We start from the raw sequence: 22245 nt of genomic DNA on the forward strand, positions 1-22245 counted from the left end.
CACTTATTATGTAAATTATGTTACTTTATTGTGTTTTTGTGTGCGTTTTTGTAACATGCATTTTTATCACGTTCGTTTTTGATGCTGCTGTTTTTGTATCTTGTTCGTATGTCATGCTTTAAATAAAGCTGCTTTGTTTTTGATACTTCCTGGTATTTGGCTTTGACAAAACTTTATTGACATACTTAGGTGCGGATTACATGCGTTTTGATGAGTTTCCACTGTGAAAATGCAATAAAAACCCCTGTGCATTTTTTACCTGCAAAATTTCCACATCTAATGTAAGTCTTTGGGGAAAATCTGCACAGAAAACTCTGCGCACCCGCAAGAGAAACTGACATGCTGCGGATTTCAAATACATACCGCAGGCCAGTTTACACTGAGCAAAACAAAGCACAGTGGGCGTGAGATTTGTATAAATCCCATCCACTTTTTTGGAACTGCAAGACGCTGCAATCAGCAAAAATACACAGAATCAAAAATGCACCAAAAGCTCATTGTGGGAACACAGCCTGAATCAACTGAGCAAAAAGAAACAAAAAATTAAAAACAAAAAAATTAAAAATGAAAAACATGTCAAACACACGAAATGCACTGACCCATTTTTTTAAGTTTTTTTTATTATTATTACGGTATGTGGATCTTTTAGAATGAAAAATCCATATACAAATAGTATAAGAAGAACCATCTATCTATTAGTATACCATGAGAAGACAGAGTTCATATTCATACAAAAAAATATTTCTAAACTGTGACTAAGCGAAATGGAAGGACATGTTCTACGTGTCACATATTTCTTTTGTGGAACTCCGCCTTTGTGATGTGAAACGCAAAATCCCAAATTTGCAGCAATATCTGTAGAGGAATATGTGGGGATGTCTGAACATCTGTCTTATTTTTCTATTCCCATAAAGGCCTGCTCAATGTAATATTTTTATCTCTTTCCAGGTCAGAGTGCTCATTTTGCATTACCGGTTCCAGGTATGGTGATTTTATTACTATTATAAGAATGATAATTTCTGTATTATAAGATAGATTTAACCACTTCGCGCCAGAGCCTGTTTTTGCGTTCGTGACTGGGCCAATTTTTTCAATTCTGACCACTGCCGCTTTATGAAGTAATTACTCTGGAACGCTTCAACGGATTCCCCTGATTCTGAGATTTTTTTTTCATGACACATTGTACTCTATGATAGTGGTAAAATTTCTTTGATATCACTTGCATTTATTTTTGAAAAAATCGGAAATTTGGTGAATTTTCATGCCCTTAAATCAGAGAGATATGTCACACAAAATAGTTAATAAATAACATTTCCCACATGTGTACTTTACATCAGCACAATTTTGGAACCAAAATTTTTTTTTGTTAGGGAGCTATAAGGGTTAAAAGTTGACCAGTGATTTCTCATTTTTCCAACAAAATTTACAAAAACATTTTTTTTGGGACCACATCATATTTGAAGTCACTTTGAGGGGTCTTTATGACAGAAAATACCCAAAAGTGACACCATTCTAAAAACTGCACCCCTCAAGGTGCTCAAAACCACATTCAAGAACTTTATTAACCCTTCAGGTGCTTCACAGGAATTTTTGGAATGTGGAAGAAAAAAATTAACATTTAACTTTTTTCACAAAAATGTTACTTTAGACCCAATTTTTTTTATTTTCGCAGGGGTAACAGGAAAAAATGGACCCCAAAATTTTTTTTGCAATTTCTCTTGAGCGCGCTGATACCCCATATGTGAGGGAAAAACACTGTTTGGCCGCACTGCAGGGTTCGGAAGGGAAGGAGTGCTATTAGACTTTTTGAATGTAAAATTTGTTTGAATAATTAGCAGACGCCATGTTGCGTTTGGAGAGCTCCTGATGTGCCTAAACAGTGGAAACCCCCCACAAGTGACAACATTTTGGAAACTAGACCCCTTAGGGAACTTATCTAGATGTGTGGTGAGCACCTTGCACCCCCAGGTGCTTCACAGAAGTTTATAATATTGAGCCGTAAAAATAAATTTTTCACATTTTTCCCACAAAAAATGTTTTTCATCCCCTAATTTTGCATTATCATAAGGGTAACAGGAGAAATTGCACCATTAAATTTGCTGTGCAATTTCTCCTGAGTATGCCGATACCCCATATGTGGGGGAAAACCACTATTTGGGTACACTACAGGGTTCGGAAGCGAAGGAGCGCCATTTGACTTTTTGAATGTAAAATTTGTTTGAATAATTAGCAGACGCCATGTTTTTGGAGAGCCCCTGATGTGCCTAAACAGTGTAAATCCCCCACAAGTGACCCCATTTTGGAAACTAGACCCCTTAGGGAACTTATCTAGATGTGTGGTGAGCACATTGGGAGACATAATAAACAAATCAGTAGCAGGTGAAGAATTGGTTTTATTTATTTTTTATGCCGTTCCTCGTGCGGTATAAGTGATGAAATTACTTTATTCTTCGGGTCGGTGCGATTACAGAGATACCAGATTTATATCGGGTTTTTATGATTGACAGCTGTCACACACTAAGAGACGCTTTTTTTTGCAAAATCTAGTTTTTGCATCGCCATATTTTGAGATCTATAATTTTTCCATATTTCGGCCGACAGAGTCATGTGACGGCTTGTTTTTTGCGGGACGAGTTGACATTTTTATTGGTACCATTTTTGGATACATGACATTTTTTGATCGCTTTCTATTCCATTTTTTGGGAGGACAAAATTAACAAAAACCAACAATTCAGGAATTGTTTTTTGAGGTTTTTTTTTATGCCGTTCTGCGTGTGGTAAAAGTGATCAGGCAGCATTATTCTTCAGGTCAGTACGTTTACAGCGATACTACACTTACTGTATTTTTTTTATGTTTTGGCGTTTTTACACAATAAAACAATTTTATAGAAAAAATATTTTTTTTGCATCACTTTATTCTGAGCGCTATAACTTTTTTATTTTTCGGCTGATGGAGCTGTATGGTGGCTTTTTTTTTGTGGAACAAGATGATGTTTTCAGCGGTACCATTTTTATTTCCATTTTGCTTTTTGATCGCATTTTTTTCCACTTTTTGTTTGGCGATATGAGGAAAAAACATAGTTTTTTGCTCCGTTTTTTATTTATTTTTATTACGGTGTGCACAGAAGGAGTTAATTAGTGTCACAGTTTTATAGCTCGGGTAGTTTCGGACGCGGCGATACCAAATATGTGTACTTTTTTTGTTTTTGCATAAATATACGGATTTATCGGTTTAATGTTTTATTTATTTATTTTTATTTATTTTGTGATTTTTTTAAACAGTTTGAAAACATTTTTTTTACTTTCTTTTACATTTTTACTTAGTCCCTGTATGGGACATTAATTTTTATTTTTCTGATCACTGATCTCATCCAATGTAATAGACATATATTACATTGGATGAGACCACTGCTGACAATTTCACACTGTGTCTCCTGCTGGACTCAGCATGCAGGCTGAGCCTAGCAGGACGCCATATATGGCAGATTTGGAGGCGGTCATGTGACCTCCAGCTGCCATAACAACGCCAGGTCCTGGAAGGTATCAGGGGTCGTCGGAGAGGTAAGTAGACGACCCCCTCTCCTCTTGCTATCTTCTATATGCCGCGATCACTATAGATCGTGGCATATAGAAGATAGCAAAGGGTTAACATCACTGGGACCTGATCCAATCAGGTCCCGATGATGTTCCCTGTCAGAGCTATCGCTCTGCACCGCACCCGCAGCGCTTGCAGGACCCTCGGGGTCCTGAGCGCTGCGGGACCACCCACCGTTTTTAAACGTCGGCGCTGCACAGAGCCCAGGCAGCGCCGACGTTTATCTACAGTGGGCGGTCGGGAAGCGGTTAAAGAGGAACTGTCACTTGCCATAAATATGTAATTTTTTTACTTTGCGTAAATGCCGCTGAATCTGGCATTATTTTCCTTTTGTTCCTGAACCTCTCCAATCCTGAGATATGGTCCTCTATTCTCTGTGTATAAATTTAGTTTTTATATCCAAGTGCGTGTGGTCCTCAAAAAGATTCCCATACAAAAGAGTTGGAGCCACGCCCACTTAGCTAATGAGAGTCAGGAATGGAGAGGCGCAGTAACAAAAGAAAAACATTGCCCAGAATAGAGACCTTTACACCAGGTAAAAAAATATATATACAGTACAGACCAAAAGTTTGGACACACCTTCTCATTTAAAGATTTTTCTGTATTTTCATGACTATGAAAATTGTACATTCACACTGAAGGCATCAAAACTATGAATTAACATATGTGGAATTATATACAGTGCTGGCCAAAAGTATTGGCACCCCTGCAATTCTGTCAGATAATACTCAGTTTCTTCCTGAAAATGATTTAATTTGCGTGCAAGGAAAAAACACAAAAGAGAATGAAGCAAAAATCAAATCATTGATCATTTCACACAAAACTCCAAAAATGGGCCTGACAAAAGTATTGGCACCCTCAGCCTAATACTTGGTTGCACAACCTTTAGCCAAAATAACTGCGAACAACCGCTTCCGGTAACCATCAATGAGTTTCTTACAATGCTCTGCTGGAATTGTAGACCATTCTTCTTTGGAAAACTGGTCCAGGTCCCTGATATTTGAAGGGTGCCTTCTCCAAACTGCCATTTTGAGATCTCTCCACAGGTGTTCTATGGGATTCAGGTCTAGACTCATTGCTGGCCACCTTAGAAGTCTCCAGTGCTTTCTCTCAAACCATTGTATAGTGCTTTTGGAAGTGTGTTTTGGGTCATTGTCCTGCTGGAAGACCCATGACCTCTGAGGGAGACCCAGCTTTCTCACACTGGGCCCTACATTATGCTGCAAAATTTGTTGGTAGTCTTCAGACTTCATAATGTCATGCACACGGTCAAGCAGTCCAGTGCCAGAGGCAGCAAAGCAACCACAAAACATCAGGGAACCTCCGCCATGTTTGACTGTAGGGACCGTGTTCTTTTCTTTGAATGCCTCTTTTTTTTTCCTGTACACTCTATGTTGATGCTTTTTCCCAAAAAGCTCTACTTTTGTCTCATCTGACCAGAGAACATTCTTCCAAAACGTTTTAGCCTTTCTCAGGTAAGTTATGGCAAACTCCAGCCTGGCTTTTTTATGTCTCGGGGTAAGAAGTGGGGTCTTCCTGGGTATCCTACCATACAGTCCCTTTTCATTCAGACGCCGACGGATAGTACGGGTTGACACTGTTGTACCCTCGGACTGCAGGGCAGCTTGAACTTGTTTGGATGTTAGTCGAGGTTCTTTATCCACCATCCGCACAATCTTGCGTTGAAATCTCTCGTCAATTTTTCTTTTCCGTCCACATCTAGGGAGGTTAGCCACAGTGCCATGGGCTTTAAACTTCTTGATGACACTGCGCACGGAAGACACAGGAACATTCAGGTCTTTGGAGATGGACTTGTAGCCTTGAGATTGCTCATGCTTCCTCACAATTTGGTTTCTCAAGTCCTCAGACAATTCTTTGGTCTTCTTTCTTTTCTCCATGCTCAATGTGGTACACACAAGGACACAGGACAGAGGTTGAGTCAACTTTAAACCATGTTAACTGGCTGCAAGTGTGATTTAGTTATTGCCAACACCTGTTAGGTGCCACAGGTAAGTTACAGGTGCTGTTAATTACACGAATTAGAGAAGCATCACATGATTTTTCAAACAGTGCCAATACTTTTGTCCACCCCCTTTTTTAGGTTTGGTGTGGAATTATATCCAATTTGGCTTTAGGACAATTCTTTTTGTGTTTTTTCATTGAAGACAAATTAAATGAAGAGAATAATACCAAAGAATTTGTGATTGCAATCATTTTCAGAAAGAAACTGAGTATTATCTGACAGAATTGCAGGGGTGCCAATACTTTTGGCCACCACTGTACTTAACAAAAATGTGTGAAACAACTGAAAATATGTCTTATATTCTTAGGTTCTTCAAAGTAGCCACCTTTTGCTTTGATGACTGCTTTGCACACTCTTGGCATTCCCTTGATGAGCTTCAAGAGGTAGTCACCGGAAATGGTTTTCACTTCACAGGTGTGCCCTGTCAGGTTTAATAAGTGGGATTTCTTGCCTTATAAATGGGGTTGGGACCATCAGTTGTGTTGAGCAGAAGTCAGGTAGATACACAGCTGATAGTCCTACTGAATAGACTGTTAGAATTTGTATTATGGCAATAAAAAAGCAGCTAAGTAAAGAAAAACGAGTGGCTATCATTACTTTAAGAAATGAAGGTCAGTCAGTCCGAAAAATTGGGAAAACTTTGAAAGTGTCCCCAAGTGCAGTTGCAAAAACCATCAAGCGCTACAAAGAAACTGGCTCACATGAGGACGCCCCAGGAAATGAAGACCAAGAGTCACCACTGCTTCTGAGGATAAGTTTATCCGAGTCACCAGCCTAAGAAATCGCAGGTTAACAGCAGCTCAGATTAGAGACCAGGTCAATGCCACACAGAGTTCTAGCAGCAGACACATCTCTACAACAACTGTTAAGAGGAGACTTTGTGCAGCAGGCCTTCATGGTAAAATAGCTGCTAGGAAACCACTGCTAAGGACAGGCAACAAGCAGAAGAGACTTGTTTGGGCTAAAGAACACAAGGAATGGACATTAGACCAGTGAAAATCTGTGCTTTGGTCTGATGAGTCCAAATTTGAGATCTTTGGTTCCAACCACCGTGTCTTTGTGCGATGCAGAAAAGGTGAACGGATGGACTCTACATGCCTGGTTCCCACTGTGAAGCATGGAGGAGGAGGTGTGATGGTGTGGGGGTGCTTTGCTGGTGACACTGTTGGGGATTTATTCAAGATTGAAGGCATACTGAACCAGCATGGCTACCACAGCATCTTGCAGCGGTATGCTATTCCATCCGGTTTGCGTTTAGTTGGACCATCATTTATTTTTCAACAGGACAATGACCCCAAACACACCTCCAGGCTGTATAAGGGCTATTTTACCAAGCAGGAGAGTGATGGGGTGCTACGCCAGATGACCTGGCCTCCGCAGTCACCAGACCTGAACCCAATCGAGATGGTTTGGGGTGAACTGGACCGCAGAGTGAAGGCAAAAGGGCCAACAAATGCTAAGCATCTCTGGGAACTCCTTCAAGATTGTTGGAAGACCATTTCCGGTGACTACCTCTTGAAGCTCATCAAGAGAATGCCAAGAGTGCGCAAAGCAGTCATCAAAGCAAAAGGTGGCTACTTTGAAGAACCTAGAATATAAGACATATTTTCAGTTGTTTCACACTTTTTTGTTAAGTATATAATTCCACATGTGTTAATTCATAGTTTTGATGCCTTCAGTGTGAATGTACAATTTTCAACTTCATGAAAATACAGAAAAATCTTTAAATGAGAAGGTGTGTCCAAACTTTTGGTCTGTACTGTATATTTATGGCAAGTGACATGTCCTCTTTAAAGGGATTGTACCCTTACAGTTAATGTTTGTACCTGGGCGCAGTTTGGTATAAAAAAAAACAACTGAGCTATACTCACCCTCCCCAGGTCCACCGGCAATTCCCTACTGCTGCTCCCGATGTCTGGCATTGGCTGCAGTGCTGATATCACATCAACAGCCAATCATCGAGCTCATTGGCTCTGCCAGTGAAGAAGGAATGTCCCACTTAGAGCCAATTTGCTCACTGATTGGCTGTCGCACTGTCGTTCAGAAGTCAGTGCCACAGCCAATGTTAAACACTGGGACAAGCCCCAAATTTTTCATTATCATTGAGGAGAAAAAGGACCATACAATTTGTCGTGCAATTTCTCCTGAGTACGCCGATACCCAATATGTGGTGGAAAACTACTGTTTGGACGCATGGCAGTGCTCGTAAGGGAAGGAGCTCTATTTGACTTTTGGAGCACAAAATTGGTTGGAATAGAAAGTGGACGCCATGTTGTGTTTTCAGAGTCCCTGATGTGTCTAAACAGTGGGAACCCCCCACAAGTGACCCCATTTTAGAAACTGCACCCTTCAAGGAATGTAACTAGAGGTGTGGTGAGCACCTTGAACCCACAGGTGATTCAGAGAATTTTATAACATTGAGCCGTAAAAATGAAAAATATAACTTTTTCACACAAAAATGTTGCTTTAGCCTCAAATTTTTCATTTTTACAAGGTAACAGGAAAAAATGGAACACAAAATTTGTTGGTCAATTTCTCCTGAGTACAACAATACACCATATGTGGTGAAAACTACTGTTTGGGTACACGGCAGAGCTCGGCAGGGAAGGAATGCCATTTGAATTTTGGAGTGCCATTTTGTCTGGAATAGATTACAGATGTCATGTCACAGTTGAAGAGCCCCTGACATGCCAAAAAAGCAGAATCCTCCACAAGTGACCCCATTTTGGAAACTACACCTAACAAGGAATTTATCTAGGGGTGTAGTGAGCATTTTTACCTTGAGGCGATTCACAGAATTAAATCCCACAAAAAATTATGTACTAAAGAACCATGGTAAAAAGGTAAATCTCTATTAGAAACTAGCAACATCCAAGTTATTAAATATTAAAAGATCAAAATTAAAAAGTGGGAGACCAGCAGGTGGCACCACAACAATAATTCGCAGGAGGCAGGATAGAAATTATTACATGATCTAAATAAATAAATAAGGCAAAACAGCTGGTGTAAAATACATATATCAGAACCTTCACACAACAATAGATTATATATGATCATGTGACAAATAGAGGATAGTGTGTATGGCTCTGGTATCACAAAGTTACATGCTGTCGGCTATAGTATACATCATACTAGGAAGAATATGAAAAACAATAGAGACATATATAGTTACTTCCTGCAGAGCGTAGTCACCTATTACCTATATAGGAAGGCTATAGGGCTCATGCTGTATATAGGAGGCTATGTGGGACTCATGCTGTATATAAGAGGCTATTTGGGGCTCATGCTGCACACGGGAGACTAAATGGGGCTCATACTGTATATAGGAGTCTGTGTAGGGCTCAAGCTGTATATGGGAGGCTATGTGGGGGCTCACGCTATATGTAGAGAGGCTCTGTGGGGCTCATGCTACATATAGGAGGTTATGTGGGGGCTTACGCTGTATATACTTTATATAGGTAGGCTGTGTGGGGCTCATACTGTATATAGGAGGCTATGTGAGGGCACATACTGTATATAGGGGGCTATGTGGGGGATCATACTGTATATAGGGGCAATGTGGGGGATCATACTGTATATAGGGGCTATGTGGAGGCTCATACTCTATACAGGAGGCTATGTGGGGGCTCATACGCTATATAGGGGTCTGTGTGTGGTTTTTTTACGGTATATATGGGAGTGTTAGCATGCTTAACCCCTTAGTGACCTATAGACGTCTTTTTACTGACCTGCGATATAAGAGACTAGCGTTCCCCGACAGGTGACAATCCTGTAGCTGTCAGCTGTACATTATAGCTGACAACTTGCTGCATCAGCCACGATCAGTGTTGGCACCGACCACGCACGTTTAACCCCTTAGATTTTGCTGTCAATAGTGACTACAGAATCTAAATAGTTAACAGAGTGTGGGGGCTTCCTCTTTAACCTCATCGGCACCCTGAGATCTTGATTGTGTGATCCTGATGTTTCCATTGGCAGGTAATGGCCAAATAACGGCCTTAGAATCTGCCGGTTATAGCGGCCTGTCATGCTAATTTTCCATTACTTCCTGAAAAGAACCTGAAGGGTTAATGAACTGCCTGAAAGCAATTTTAAATATGTTGAGGGGTGCAGTTTTTAAAATGTTATGACTTTTGTGTGGTTTCCAACATATAGGACCCCATAAATCACTTCAAAACTGAACAGGTCCCTATAAAAATAAGTTTTGTAAATTTCCTTGAAAAAATAAAAAATTACTGCTACATTTTTAAACCTTCTAAAATGCTAACAAAATAAAAAAAAACACTTTACAAATGGTGCTGATGTAAATCAGACATGAGGGAAATGTTATATATTAATGTGTTTGTGTGGTATGACTATTGGGATTAAAGGGATAGTCATTCAAAGTTTGCAAATTGCAATTTTTAAAACATTTTGTCAAATTTCTGATATTGTTATAAATAAATGCAAAACATATTAACCTAAATTTACCACTATCATAAAGTATATTGTGTCACAAAAAAAACAGTCTTAAAATCAATGGGATATGATGAAGCATTCCAGAGTTATTACTACATAAAGTGACACTGGTCAGATTTCTAAAAATTGGTCCGGTCACTAAGGGGTTAATTCTGCTCAATATTAAGTTATGCAATTAATATTAATATAAAATAATTATAATTAATATGTTAATATTAATATTGAACAGAATTAATTTCAGCCTATTTCTTCGGCCCTCCACAACAGTCACAGTCTCTCATGTGGCCCCCTGGGAAAATTAAGTTCCCACCCCTGCTCTAGTTAATGGTGCAAAAAAATCTGCTGCAAATACGGTACTCAATGTGTGTGCATAGCCTAATTTTCACATTCTGGTTTATTTGCAGTTAGAAGTAATGCAGCTGCTCCAGTGATACCCAGTATGATTGGGCTCTAATACATTTGACTCGCCCCCTGGGCCGTGGGGCACTCGGATCCGGGCTATAGGGGAGCGATGGGGGTAGTAGTGGCTACCCGGTTCCGTGGCTCAGGGTGGTTAGACCAATGGCAGTCTGCTACGTGCTGTTGACAATGTCCGACTACGCCACCCGTGGATCGCGGCTATTATGAACCGCCGCTGCAAGGCAGACCGCTGGGGCTGATGGTATATGCAGCTGAGGTAGTGTAACTCCCCACGGGAAGAGTGTAACCCCAGGGCAGTGCAGTGGATGGTGGGGGGTGATGGTGACGAGAGTCCCAGTACCGTTAGTGCTGGAGGAGCAAGGAATACTCAGACAACGTACTGCAGTCCAATGTCTTTTACTTACAGTTCATATGCTCCGGGTCACTTCTGTAAGCAATGACCGCCCGAGCCGTGCTGCGTCCACCAGGCGAGGGGCTCGGTTAACTCCCAGACAGTTCAGGAGCATGGCACAGGACCCCCTTCAATCCTTTCTCTGGCCTGCTTCACCAGTGACCAACTTTTGTCCAGCTGCCGCAGACCTGCTCGGGTAAACGTGGGTCCCGTTCCCCGCTGTCCTATATGGTGCCTTCCTAGCCGGTTTGATGAGGTGTCGCACCAATAAATGATCACGACCTCCGGTCTTTGGCTGAGGGTAGTTTCTCCTCCACCAACTTGGGATCCGGTACCATTAATCTGCCTGACCCTTCACCCTGTATTCTCGTGGGTTCTTAGGGTCCCTTCCACCTTCTTGTTCCTGAGCCCTTCTGTTTCTCTCTCTCTTCTTTCCTGTTCCTTCTCTTCTCAGGCCCCGGCCTTTTCTCTAGGCCTGCCTCTGAGCAGAGCTCCTACAGAGCCTCTGCTCCCTGTCTTCTCTGACTGAACAGACTCTGCCCGAACTGACCCCTGATCTAAGATGCTGCCCACCTTTTATACTTCCCTTAGAACAAGAGCCCAGGTGACCAGCAACCAATGGGCTCCTATCTATGCTCAGGAACCGTCCCCTCCTGCTCCTACATCACCGAGTTTTCCTCCCCACTCCAGCCAGGGACATGGTCTGTCGTGCCTGCATTTCTGTCTAATGGGAGTACCGTTGAACTGTCCCTCGGAAATGGGGTGTGTGTGGTGTATGCAGCTACCTGAGCCCTGGTCCATACTCCATCCTTACCCGGGAATGGAATATCACACCTCTGGCAGAGGTGCAAAACCCCTGTAGCGGCCGAACCCTCGGGGCGCTACACATTCACAGTACTTTCTGATTTACTAGTGGCAGATATTTACCAGTAGAATTAAAAATAGTTTCTTCTTACTAATACATGTCTGATTCTTTAGTACCTGCTGTATTTTGTATAAGTACTTGAGTTATATATATATATACACTTAATTAATTACTTTATTTATTGCATGTTTTATACCAATTTAGGTATAGACAATGTTCTGATTGCCTTTTTTTCTAAAAAAAAAATAAATGTTTCAATATGTTTCCTTCTTTTGTGTTTACCATATATAGGGGTGATTCAAACTTTTAGATTTTTTTTAATATTTTTTCAGGAACTTATTTTTTTAGTGCCCCTTGAGGACTTGAACCTGCATTTGTTTACATGCACTACAGTATACTGTATATTATAATACTCTAGCAGTATAAAGTAAAAATCACTATCTCTTATTAATAACAGCTGCAGGCTGGTCTTTATGGGAGTAATAAGATGGAATGCATTTAAAGAGAACCTGTCACCATTTTTTTCCGATATCACCTACGGCCACCACCTATCACCTATATAGGGAGGCTGGGAGGCTAATGCTGTGTATGGGAGGCTATGTGGGGCTCATGATGTATACGGGAGACTATATGGGGCTCATACTGTATATAGGAGTCTATGTGGGGCTCAAGCTGTATATGAGAGGCCATGTGGGGGTTCATGCTGTATATGGGAGGCTATGTGGGGGCTCACGCTATATGTAGGGAGGCTATGTTGGGCTCAGACTGCATATAGGAGGCTATGTTGGGCTCAAGCTGCATATAGGAGGCAATGTGAAGGCTCATACTGTATATAGGAGGCTATGTGGGGCTCGTGCTACATATAGGAGGCTATGTGGGGGCTTACACTGTATATACTGTATAAAGGTAGGTTGTGTGGGGCTCATGCTGCATATAGGAGGCTATGTGAGGGCTCATACTGTATATAGGAGGCTATGTGAGGGTGCATACTGTATATAGGGGGCTATGTGGTGGCTCATACTGTATATAGGGGACTATGTGGGGGCTCATACTGTATATAGGGGGCTATGTGGGGGCTCATACTGTATATATGAGACTATGTGGGGACTCATACTGTATATAAGCAGCTATGTGGGGCACATTCTGTATATAAGAGGCTATGTGTGGGCTCATACGCTATATAGGGGTCTGTGTGTGGGCTCTTAAGGTATATGAGGGCTGAGTGTGAGCTCATACGGTATATAGGGGAGTGTCAGCATACTTAATTATGTTCAATATCAAGTGATGCAATTAATATTAATTTAAAATAATTATAATTAATATGTTAATATTAATATAAAGCAGAATTAATTTCAGTCTATTGCTTCGGCCCTTCACAACAGTCACAGTCTGTCTTGTGGCCCCTCGGGAAAATTAATTGTCCACCCCTGCTCTAGTTAATGGTGCAAAAAAATCTGCTGCAAATTCTCAATGTGTGTACATAGCCTAATTTTCACTTTCTGGTTTATTTGCAGTTAGAAGTAATGCAGCTGCTCCAGTGATACCCGGTATGATTGGGCTCTAATGCATTCACAATACTTTCTGATTTACTAGTGGCAGATATTTACTCGTAAAATTAAAAATGGTTTCTTCTTACTGATACATGTCTGATTCTTTAGTACCTGCTATATTTTTTATAAGTAGAAGTACTTGAGATATATATACTGTATATACAATTTATTAATTTATTTATTGCGGATTTTATAACAATTTGGGTATAAACAATGTTCTGATTGCCTTTTTTTGGAAAAAAAAATATGTTTCAATATTTTTTCCATTTTTGTGTTTACCTTAAATAGAGGTGATTCAAACTTGTATATTTTTTAACATTTTTTTTAATGAACTTGTTTTTTTTAGTCCCCCTTGAGGACTTGAACCTGCACTTGTTAACTCTCATGTACTACAGTATACTGTATATTGTAATATAGTAGTACAAAGTAAAAATCACAATCTCTTATTAATAACAGCTGCAGGCTGGTCTTTATGGGAGCAATAAGATGGAATGCATAAAGTCATATTTGCATGTAGCTAAAAAGTGGGGCCCCGGAGTTGATGTTACTGGTGGGCCCTTGGCTCCGCAGTCCAACATTGCTCCCAACATTCATATATGATTTGCCTACACCCGTTAGACTTCCTGGCTTTTTTTTACATCACTTGGACAGCCAGGAGTGGGAAGGAGGTTAATAAAAATGGGTCTGTTTGACTATTTTTCAAGACCAATTTATTGGCCACATCACAGAGAGGATGAAAATAGGGATACTGGCAATCCATGCTTCATACTTTTTTTTTTTTTTTTAATTAAATGTTTTTTATTACTTTTTATAAAGATTTTCACAAAGGTAAAAAAAAAAAAACAACAATCAGACAAACATTGGAGAAACACAGCTTTCCACCCCCCAACCCCAAGAAGCATCAAACATGAGTTATTTATACATCTTGGCTCTGCAAAACCAGCATAATTAGATGAAGAAATATTTGAACATAGTAACAATAGTCAATCCAATCCATGCTTTATACATACTGCCAATAAATTTCCATATCAACTGTCATCTGATCGCAGTGGGTACCCGGACACACTTTGGTTAGCTTATTGTAGGGGAATCCTACTCAAAGAAAGTGACTGTACAAGTGAAAACTTTACAAAACTGTAGACAATAATTATTACAGTGCATGTCCTAACATAAACTATGTTGTATTCTCATTTACAGCTCAGCACATTCCTTCCTATTTTCCAAGAAACTGGGGTAAGAATGATCAATATAGTAGAAATTTCCCACCTAATACGTGTAATCTGCAATATCTATCAACAAGTAACATTTGTGATGTGTTTATGTTGAAGAAACATAATTTACATTTTATGAGGTACCTTAAAGTGTATTGCCATCTTGGAAATGCATTGTATACCCAAGGGTATGCCAGAAGTGTATGATAGATGCAGGTTCCACTTCTACGACCAGCACCTAGCTCAAGAACAGGTCTCATCGTGGGTTGCTGCTAATTGGTAGGTGGCAGCCCATGCATGGTTCCATTTGCTTAGAGTTCTGGATTTAGGCCACGTTCACATGTTCAGTATTTGGTCAGTATTTTACATCAGTATTTGTAAGGTAAAACCAGGAGTGGGTGATAAATACAGAAGTGGTGACGTGTTTCAATTATAATTTTCCTCTGATTGTTCCTCTCCTGATTTTGGCTTACCAATACTGATGTAAAATACTGACCAAATACTGTGCGAACGTGTGAATGTGGCCTTACAGAGGAAGTGTGTGGTCACCTCTCTATTCCATCTACTCCTGTCCCACATATCAATGTGTAAGATCTTGTCACCTTGGTGCAAAAAGGGTAACTTGTATAATGAACTTGTACAGTGAATGTGCCTTGAGTGAATAAACCTTTATACAGGAGGTACGTAAACATTCATACCTCTGAATAGAGGCATAGGACAGAAGGCCCATTTCAAAACCACCAATAGATTAGCATACATACCAAGGTCAACTAAACATAAACTTACAAAACCCAAGATAAAAAACATAATAAGCAAATAACCTGCAGTAAATAAATAAACAGCAATAGTGAATAAAAATAATATAGGGTGCTTAGTTAACATAATTTTGATCAAAAAAATGTAAAAGCCATCCCACCACGCCAAGGTGACCCAATTCGGGACGGTCCATACCTCTAATATTAAAACTTTACCATTTGGTGCATATGGATATGGGCTGAGAAGGACTGAGCCCGGTTATTAGACACGCAGCCATGGTGAACCACATGAATATAATGTCTAGCTCAAAGAAAAAGCAGACCACACCTTTATATGCACTGAAACTGAAATAAAAAACCTAAAGAGATGAACTGGAATATAAGTTGATGTGCATGCAGCGTGTAATGTTCTGGCCTCTAAACAGACAAAACCCAAGATAAAACATTCATACCTCTGAATAGAGGCAGAGGTCAGAAGTAGGCCCATGTCAAAACCACCAATAGATTAGCATACTTAGCAAGGTCAACTAAACATAAACTTAGCCAGTATTAAGTTAATCCATGAAAGCAAACAAGATAACTTAAAAAAAGAGACGTACAAGTGGTAAACGGCCAATGAAAAAGACATACAAGTCTAATCCCAGGAGAGAATCAAGAACAATTAAGACAAGTTACTTGCCTGGGTAGACGAAAATCATAGTGAAGTTATAGACTTATGGGATGATAGGACAGGTCCATACCCCTTACCAGATGGAAGACAATAAAGCCAGACAGAATCCAAGGAGCTCTGGATCACTTTGCAAATGACCCAGTAGACAGTATGGCTGCAAGCTTAGGATGTCTGGGCGTCCTGTATTGGATACTGAGATGGATTGGTGCCTTATGCACTTTCCTGAAGGGCTAACAAAAAGGGAGAAGTATTAAAGTACAATTGCTTTAACCAGATGTCAAGCTTTGTATGGTACTTTGAAAATGCAGGGTGGAAATATAGTGAGCGGGGTGACCATGGCATAGTTTCTACACTTGGTGGGGAAAATCATGCTGGAATTCTCCTGAAAATATGACCGGAGAAGTCATCGAACCTGGCAGATAACTACAACAAAGTCATTTTGTTAAATATTTGGGTAAAATCTTGGACCTGAGGAACCTTAGATTTGTTTTTTTTGTAATGCTGTCTCGTCTCAGAAATAAGTTTAATTTGGTTTCGATGAACAAAATGTATTCATGGTGGTTATTCAGAATACTGTGAATGGGATGGAACTAAAAACGAGCAATAATGCAACTGGTTATATTTTATGTTTTACAGTGGATTCAGATCCTCATTTTGTGATAAGTGTTCCACGCAAGAATGATGCTTTGTGTTTTAATATTCAAGAGCAGCCTGGAGTGATACTGAATCTTATTGAGGACCGAGAACTAGGTAATCTATTGCTTTATATCAATAAAATAGCCCAAACATGGAACTGAAATATTGTGCACCTTACTAGAGAGCTCAAAGCTGAATGATTCACATCCAACAGAATTTATAGTATTCCATTTCAGGACTGGCAAGTGGTGATTTAATGGTATCGTCATCATTTATCTCATTGTGCCCTAAATATATGGTACCAAATATGTATTGTGGCAAGTTCCTTATGAAGAGTGAAATACATAGTTTACACATTTTTGTTTTGTGCACCAGAGACAAATTGTTCACTTCTTTTCGACTGGGTGGATGAATTTTCATTTGGGGTTGAGCCTGTTAATGTTATGATCTGCAACATGTACTAAGGAAAGAAAGCTGTCCCTACAGTACGACTAAGCTGAATCCCTACGATGTAGCGGGCTGCCTGTTCCTTGCGAACGGACCCACCTTAGTCCTCGGCTAGTCTGTACTGAACAAAGACCTATAGAATAAAGGAAGGAGTCCCTAAAAGAACTAAGGACTGGAACAAAAATGGGACACCTCCTGAACAGAGAAAGTTGTTGCAGAACACAAAAAGACAAACTGACAAGAAGGTACTAGAGGTCCCAGAAGGACCAAGCGAACTGACAGAGATAGACACAGAAGCACCTGGCTAGCAAAACAGTCAAACAACACTGAAGTCCAGCAAAGCCAAAAGGGCGGAGCTGGAATATAAAGGCAGATGGTCACGTGACCACAAAACACAAGATGGGAAAAACAAACAGGAGGGTTCTAACAGTTAAAGTGTGTACAGATACTATTTTACCAGTAGTAAATTCACTAGTGTGTCAATTTGCGGTCAATGGTAGCAGCTTCCTAGACTGTAGAGATGTTTGTTGTACTGTGTGCAAAATATACTTTATATAAATTAAGGCCAATACAAAAAATAAGAAAACAGCCAAGCCCACTCACAGTAGATAAGTTCATAGAAAAACAGAGTATGTCTATGGCTTTCGCTTCTTGAGAAAACGGGATGCTCATTCCAAAAACAAGTTTATTAAAACATAGAGTGGTGTGTGTGTAAAATGGCGCAGGGCGGTAGTCATGGGCGAGGTACTCATGCTTCACGCCCCAGCACGCTACATGAAAATGGTCGTCCTGGCTGGGTGTGTGGACTTTTGCTACAGTGGCGATATGCCTTTGCAGACCACATGGTGCCGTTGTTTTCGGCCAGCCAGGACCAAGTCTTACAGAGTTCAATAAGGGAGGCCATAGTTCATAAATAAAGTTATTTTTAATGAGAAACTATGTACAGCAGGTAGTACATCTCACTAAATTAGAATATCATCAAAAAGTTAATTTATTTCAGTTCTTCAATACAAAAAGTGAAACTCATATATTATATAGAGTCATTACAAACAGAGTGATCTATTTCAAGTGTTTATTTCTGTTAATGTTGATGATTATGGCTTACAGCCAATAAAAACACAAAAGTCATTATCTCAGTAAATTAAAATAATTAACAAAAAACACCTGCAAAGGCTTCCTAAGCGTTTAAAAAAGGTTCCTTATTCTGTTTCAGTGGGCTCCACAATCATGTGGAAGACTGCTGACTTGACAGACGTTCAGAAGGCAGTCATTGACACACTCCACAATGTGAACAGACTCAAATACCAGTTCGTAATGCTTGCAGCAAATGATGGATTAACCAACTGTCTTGTGGAGCAGAGGAGATGATAGCAACAATAGAAACTGGATTGTGGCAAACTCCAAACAAATGCAATTAATACATTACAGCCTCAATTCTCTGACACAGGTGGTGTGTCTAAGTGGGCCTTACAAGGCCTTGTGAGATCATGTCACTGAGCACTGCCAGGCCACTTGTAAGACCTGACATGAAACAGAGCAAAAGGGCGACGTCCATAGGGGAAGGGAGCAGAGCTCTACCCTGAAAATAAGATGGGAGTGAAACAATCTGGCACTAACTAATCTCATTTCAGTGCCTTCAAGTTTCCAGTCCTCTTAAGACAAGTCATCTCCCTGTCTTCAACTGGTCCAAAGTTCTTCTGCCTTCTATTAGACACCAACAGCTTTTCCTTGTTGAGAGTTCTCACTCTGGAGTCTTCTCCCAAAGAGGAGTGTGGTGCAAGTTGTTTTCAACCATGTTCTTGGGTCAGTTTCCAGCATACTCCAGCCTCATATTTGTAAACTAGTCACTAGTGACTCACTTAGAATATGGTTGATGCCATGTATTTTGGTGTCATTTGGATATACTGTATAACTTGGGTATTGTATGCCATGCAGTGGCATATGCCTTGCACTCTCCACCCTATTAAAAACAAATATTTTGAGTGGCAAACTTTATATATATATCTATACAGCCATGTATAACTGTATAACGTCTGAATATATTCCTAAAGGACAAACTTTCCCAAGTTTCCAGAGGAAGAACCCGCAAAGACCTCAATTTTTGGAGACATGTCCTGTAGTCTGATGAAACTAAAATGTAACTTTTTGGGCATAATGACTATCGTTACGTTTGGAGGAAAAGGTAGAAGCTTGGAGGCCTAAGAACACCATCCCAACTGAGAAACACGGGGGTGGCAGCATGATGTTGTGGGGTTGTTTTGCTGCAGGAGGGACTGGTGCACTTCACAAAATAGATGGCATCATGACAAAAGAAGATTATGTGGCAATACTGAAGCAACATCTCAAGACATCAGCCAGGAAGTTAAAGCTTGGGCAGAAATGGGTCTTCCAAATGGACAATGACACGAAGCATACTGCCAAAATGGTAACAAAGTGGCTTAAGGATAACAAAGTCAATGTTTTGGAGTGGCCATCACAAAGCCCTAATCTCAATACTATTGAAAATTTATGGGCAATGATGAAAAGGCAGGTGCGAGCAAGGTGACCTACAAACCTGGATCAGTTACAACAGTTTTGTCAGGAGGAATGGGCCCAAATTCTGACCAACTATTGTGAGAAGCTTGTGGAAGGATATCCCAAACGTTTGACCCAAGTCATTCAGTTTATGGGCAATGGTACCAAATACTAATGACATGTATGTAAACTTTTGACTTTGCAGTAAGTTATAAAAATGCCTTAAAACATTCTCTCTCTCTCATTATTCTGCCATTTGGCAAATATTAAAAATGATGGTAATCCTAATTGACCTAAAACGGGAAAGGTTTATTCTGATTTCATGTCAGATATTGAGAAAAACCTGCAAATGTGTCTTTTTATATAGTGTATGTAAACTTCTGGTTTCAACTGTAGATACTGTTTTGCTATGACTATGTATAGAAAAGTTGTATTACATGGATTTCTATCATTATTTCCCTTCTTTATCACATCTTCATCATTTGTTTATGATTTATTAGGCATTGCAGTAAACGGAGAACTTGTAGGCGATAAGACAACTGGAAACAACTTGATATCAAATGAGACATATTTTGGAAGATTGGGAGTTGTAAATAAAGCAATGAATCTACTAATTGAAGTAACGACGGAGACAATCATCATCCTACGTGGTAACAAGCGGACAACATTCTCCTGGTTGGACAAGGCATCTATAAACAGTGATGGGTAGGCGAATTGTTCCTGAATTTATAAGCACACATGATATCTCTACTTCTACTACTAAAAAATAAGTGCATGGACCAAACTTCTCTTTATTAGGTACAATGGAGATCCGCTGCCAAAAGCAGCTTGAATTCCTACAAACCGGGATGTCCATGTATTATATGGAGGGTCATTCATGTCAATAGTGGCATGTGACCTTGAGCAAACCAATCCTTAACGAATACATTTAATTATGAATTTCCCAAAAATTTCAGATTCTGGTGAATGTAAAATTTTCCCAATCTGGTGAATTCATTTATGTTGCCAGGAAGAGGTAAAGTAATAAAACTCATTAAATTAAGTTGTCCTATGCCTCTCCAAAAGCCGTTTTGGCCACCAGAGCTCCCTGGTCTTCCGCTACTAACTTTGATTCTAATGGGTATTGAGGCCAATGATTGCCCTCACGTAGTCATGTGGAGGGAAAATGTATGTCATCGAAGAGAAGACCGAGGAGCTGTGGCAGCAGCATAAGGACAGGTGAGGGCCTAGGACAGGTGAGTGTAATGTGGTTTACTTTTTTTTAAACCCTCAGCCCTTTTGTTTATTATGCTTTGGGGTCTGGAGCGACCCCAGAATATGATAAATGTCATAGAATCATAGAATCATAGAATGGTAGAGTTGGAAGGGACCTCCTGGGTCATCTGGTCCAACCCCCTGCTCAAAGCAGGATTCACTAAATCATCTCAGACAGATGTCTGTCCAGCCTCTGTTTGAAGACGTCCATTGAAGGGGAACTCACCACCTCTCGTGGCAGCCTGTTCCACTCATTAATCACCCTAACTGTCAAAAAGTTTTTTCTAATATCTAATCTGTGTCTCCTCCCATTTAGTTTCATCCCATTGCTTCTAGTCTTTCCTTGTGCAAATGAGAATAAAGATGATCCTTCTACAATGTGACAGCCCTTGACATATTTGTAGACAGCTATTAAGTTTCCTCTCAGTCTTCTTTTTTGCAAGCTAAACATTCCCAAATCCTGCAACCGTTCCTCATAGGACATGGTTTGCAGACCAGTCACCATTCTGGTCGCTCTTCTCTGAACTTGCTCCAGTTTGTCTATGTCTTTTTTAAAATGTGGTGCCCAAAACTGTACACAGTATTCCAGATGAGGTCTGACCAAAGAGGAGTAAAGACCGATAATGACTTCACGTGATCTAGACTGTATGCTTCTGTTAATACATCCCAGAATTGTATTTGCCTTTTTTGCTGCTGCATCACACTGTTGACTCATGTTCAGTCTATGATCTATTAGTATACCTAAGTCTTTTTCACATGTACTGTTGCTTAGCTCTATTCCTCCCATTCTGTATATGCTGTTTTCATTTTTATTGCCCAGATGTAGTACTTTGCATTTTTCCCTGTTAAAAACCATTCTGTTGGTTGCTGCCCACTGCTCCAGTTTATTTAGGTCTTTTTGAATCCTCTCTCTCTCTTCTCTAGTATTAGCTATCCCTCCTAGCTTTGTGTCATCAGCAAATTTAATCAGTTTACCCTCAATTCCTTCATCTAAATCATTGATAAAGATGTTGAACAATACAGGTCCCAGGACGGAGCCCTGTGGTACCCCACTTGAGACATTCATCCAGCTGGATGTGAAGCCATTTACAACCACCCTTTGAGTCCGATCACTAAGCCAGTTATGAATCCACCTAACAGTTGCCTGGTCCATTGCATACTTGGTCATTTTTTCAATAAGGATGGTGTGAGATACTTTGTCAAATGCTTTGCTGAAGTCAAGATATACTATATCTACAGCATTTCCCTGATCCACCCAGTCAGTGATTCTGTCATAGAAGGAAATTAAGTTAGTCTGACATGACTTGTTAGTTACAAACCCATGCTGACTCTGGTTAATCACTTCATTCTTATCCATGTACTTACATACATGTTGTTTAATAATTTGTTCAAAGATCTTTCCTGGTATAGAAGTCAGACTCACCGGCCTATAGTTCCCTGGGTCCACCTTCTTCCC

The 22245-nt window shown here is 40.2% G+C and overlaps 1 protein-coding gene across 1 annotated transcript in view; it reads left to right on the plus strand.

Annotated features, from left to right (window-relative positions):
- LOC141157755 (inter-alpha-trypsin inhibitor heavy chain H3-like) overlaps positions 1 to 22245 on the plus strand; it is a 71869-nt gene that overhangs the window by 43882 nt on the left and 5742 nt on the right. The window contains exons 14-18 of the mRNA XM_073645285.1: positions 949 to 981; positions 13267 to 13299; positions 14500 to 14535; positions 16575 to 16688; positions 20036 to 20240. Coding sequence (XP_073501386.1) covers positions 949 to 981; positions 13267 to 13299; positions 14500 to 14535; positions 16575 to 16688; positions 20036 to 20240 — 421 coding nt within the window. The remainder of the gene's footprint in view (positions 1 to 948; positions 982 to 13266; positions 13300 to 14499; positions 14536 to 16574; positions 16689 to 20035; positions 20241 to 22245) is intronic.

Source organism: Phyllobates terribilis, unplaced genomic scaffold, assembly GCF_046119375.1.
Source record: "Phyllobates terribilis strain yellow unplaced genomic scaffold, ASM4611937v1 Scaffold_8__6_contigs__length_399053987, whole genome shotgun sequence".
Classification (NCBI taxonomy): Eukaryota; Metazoa; Chordata; class Amphibia; order Anura; family Dendrobatidae; genus Phyllobates; species Phyllobates terribilis.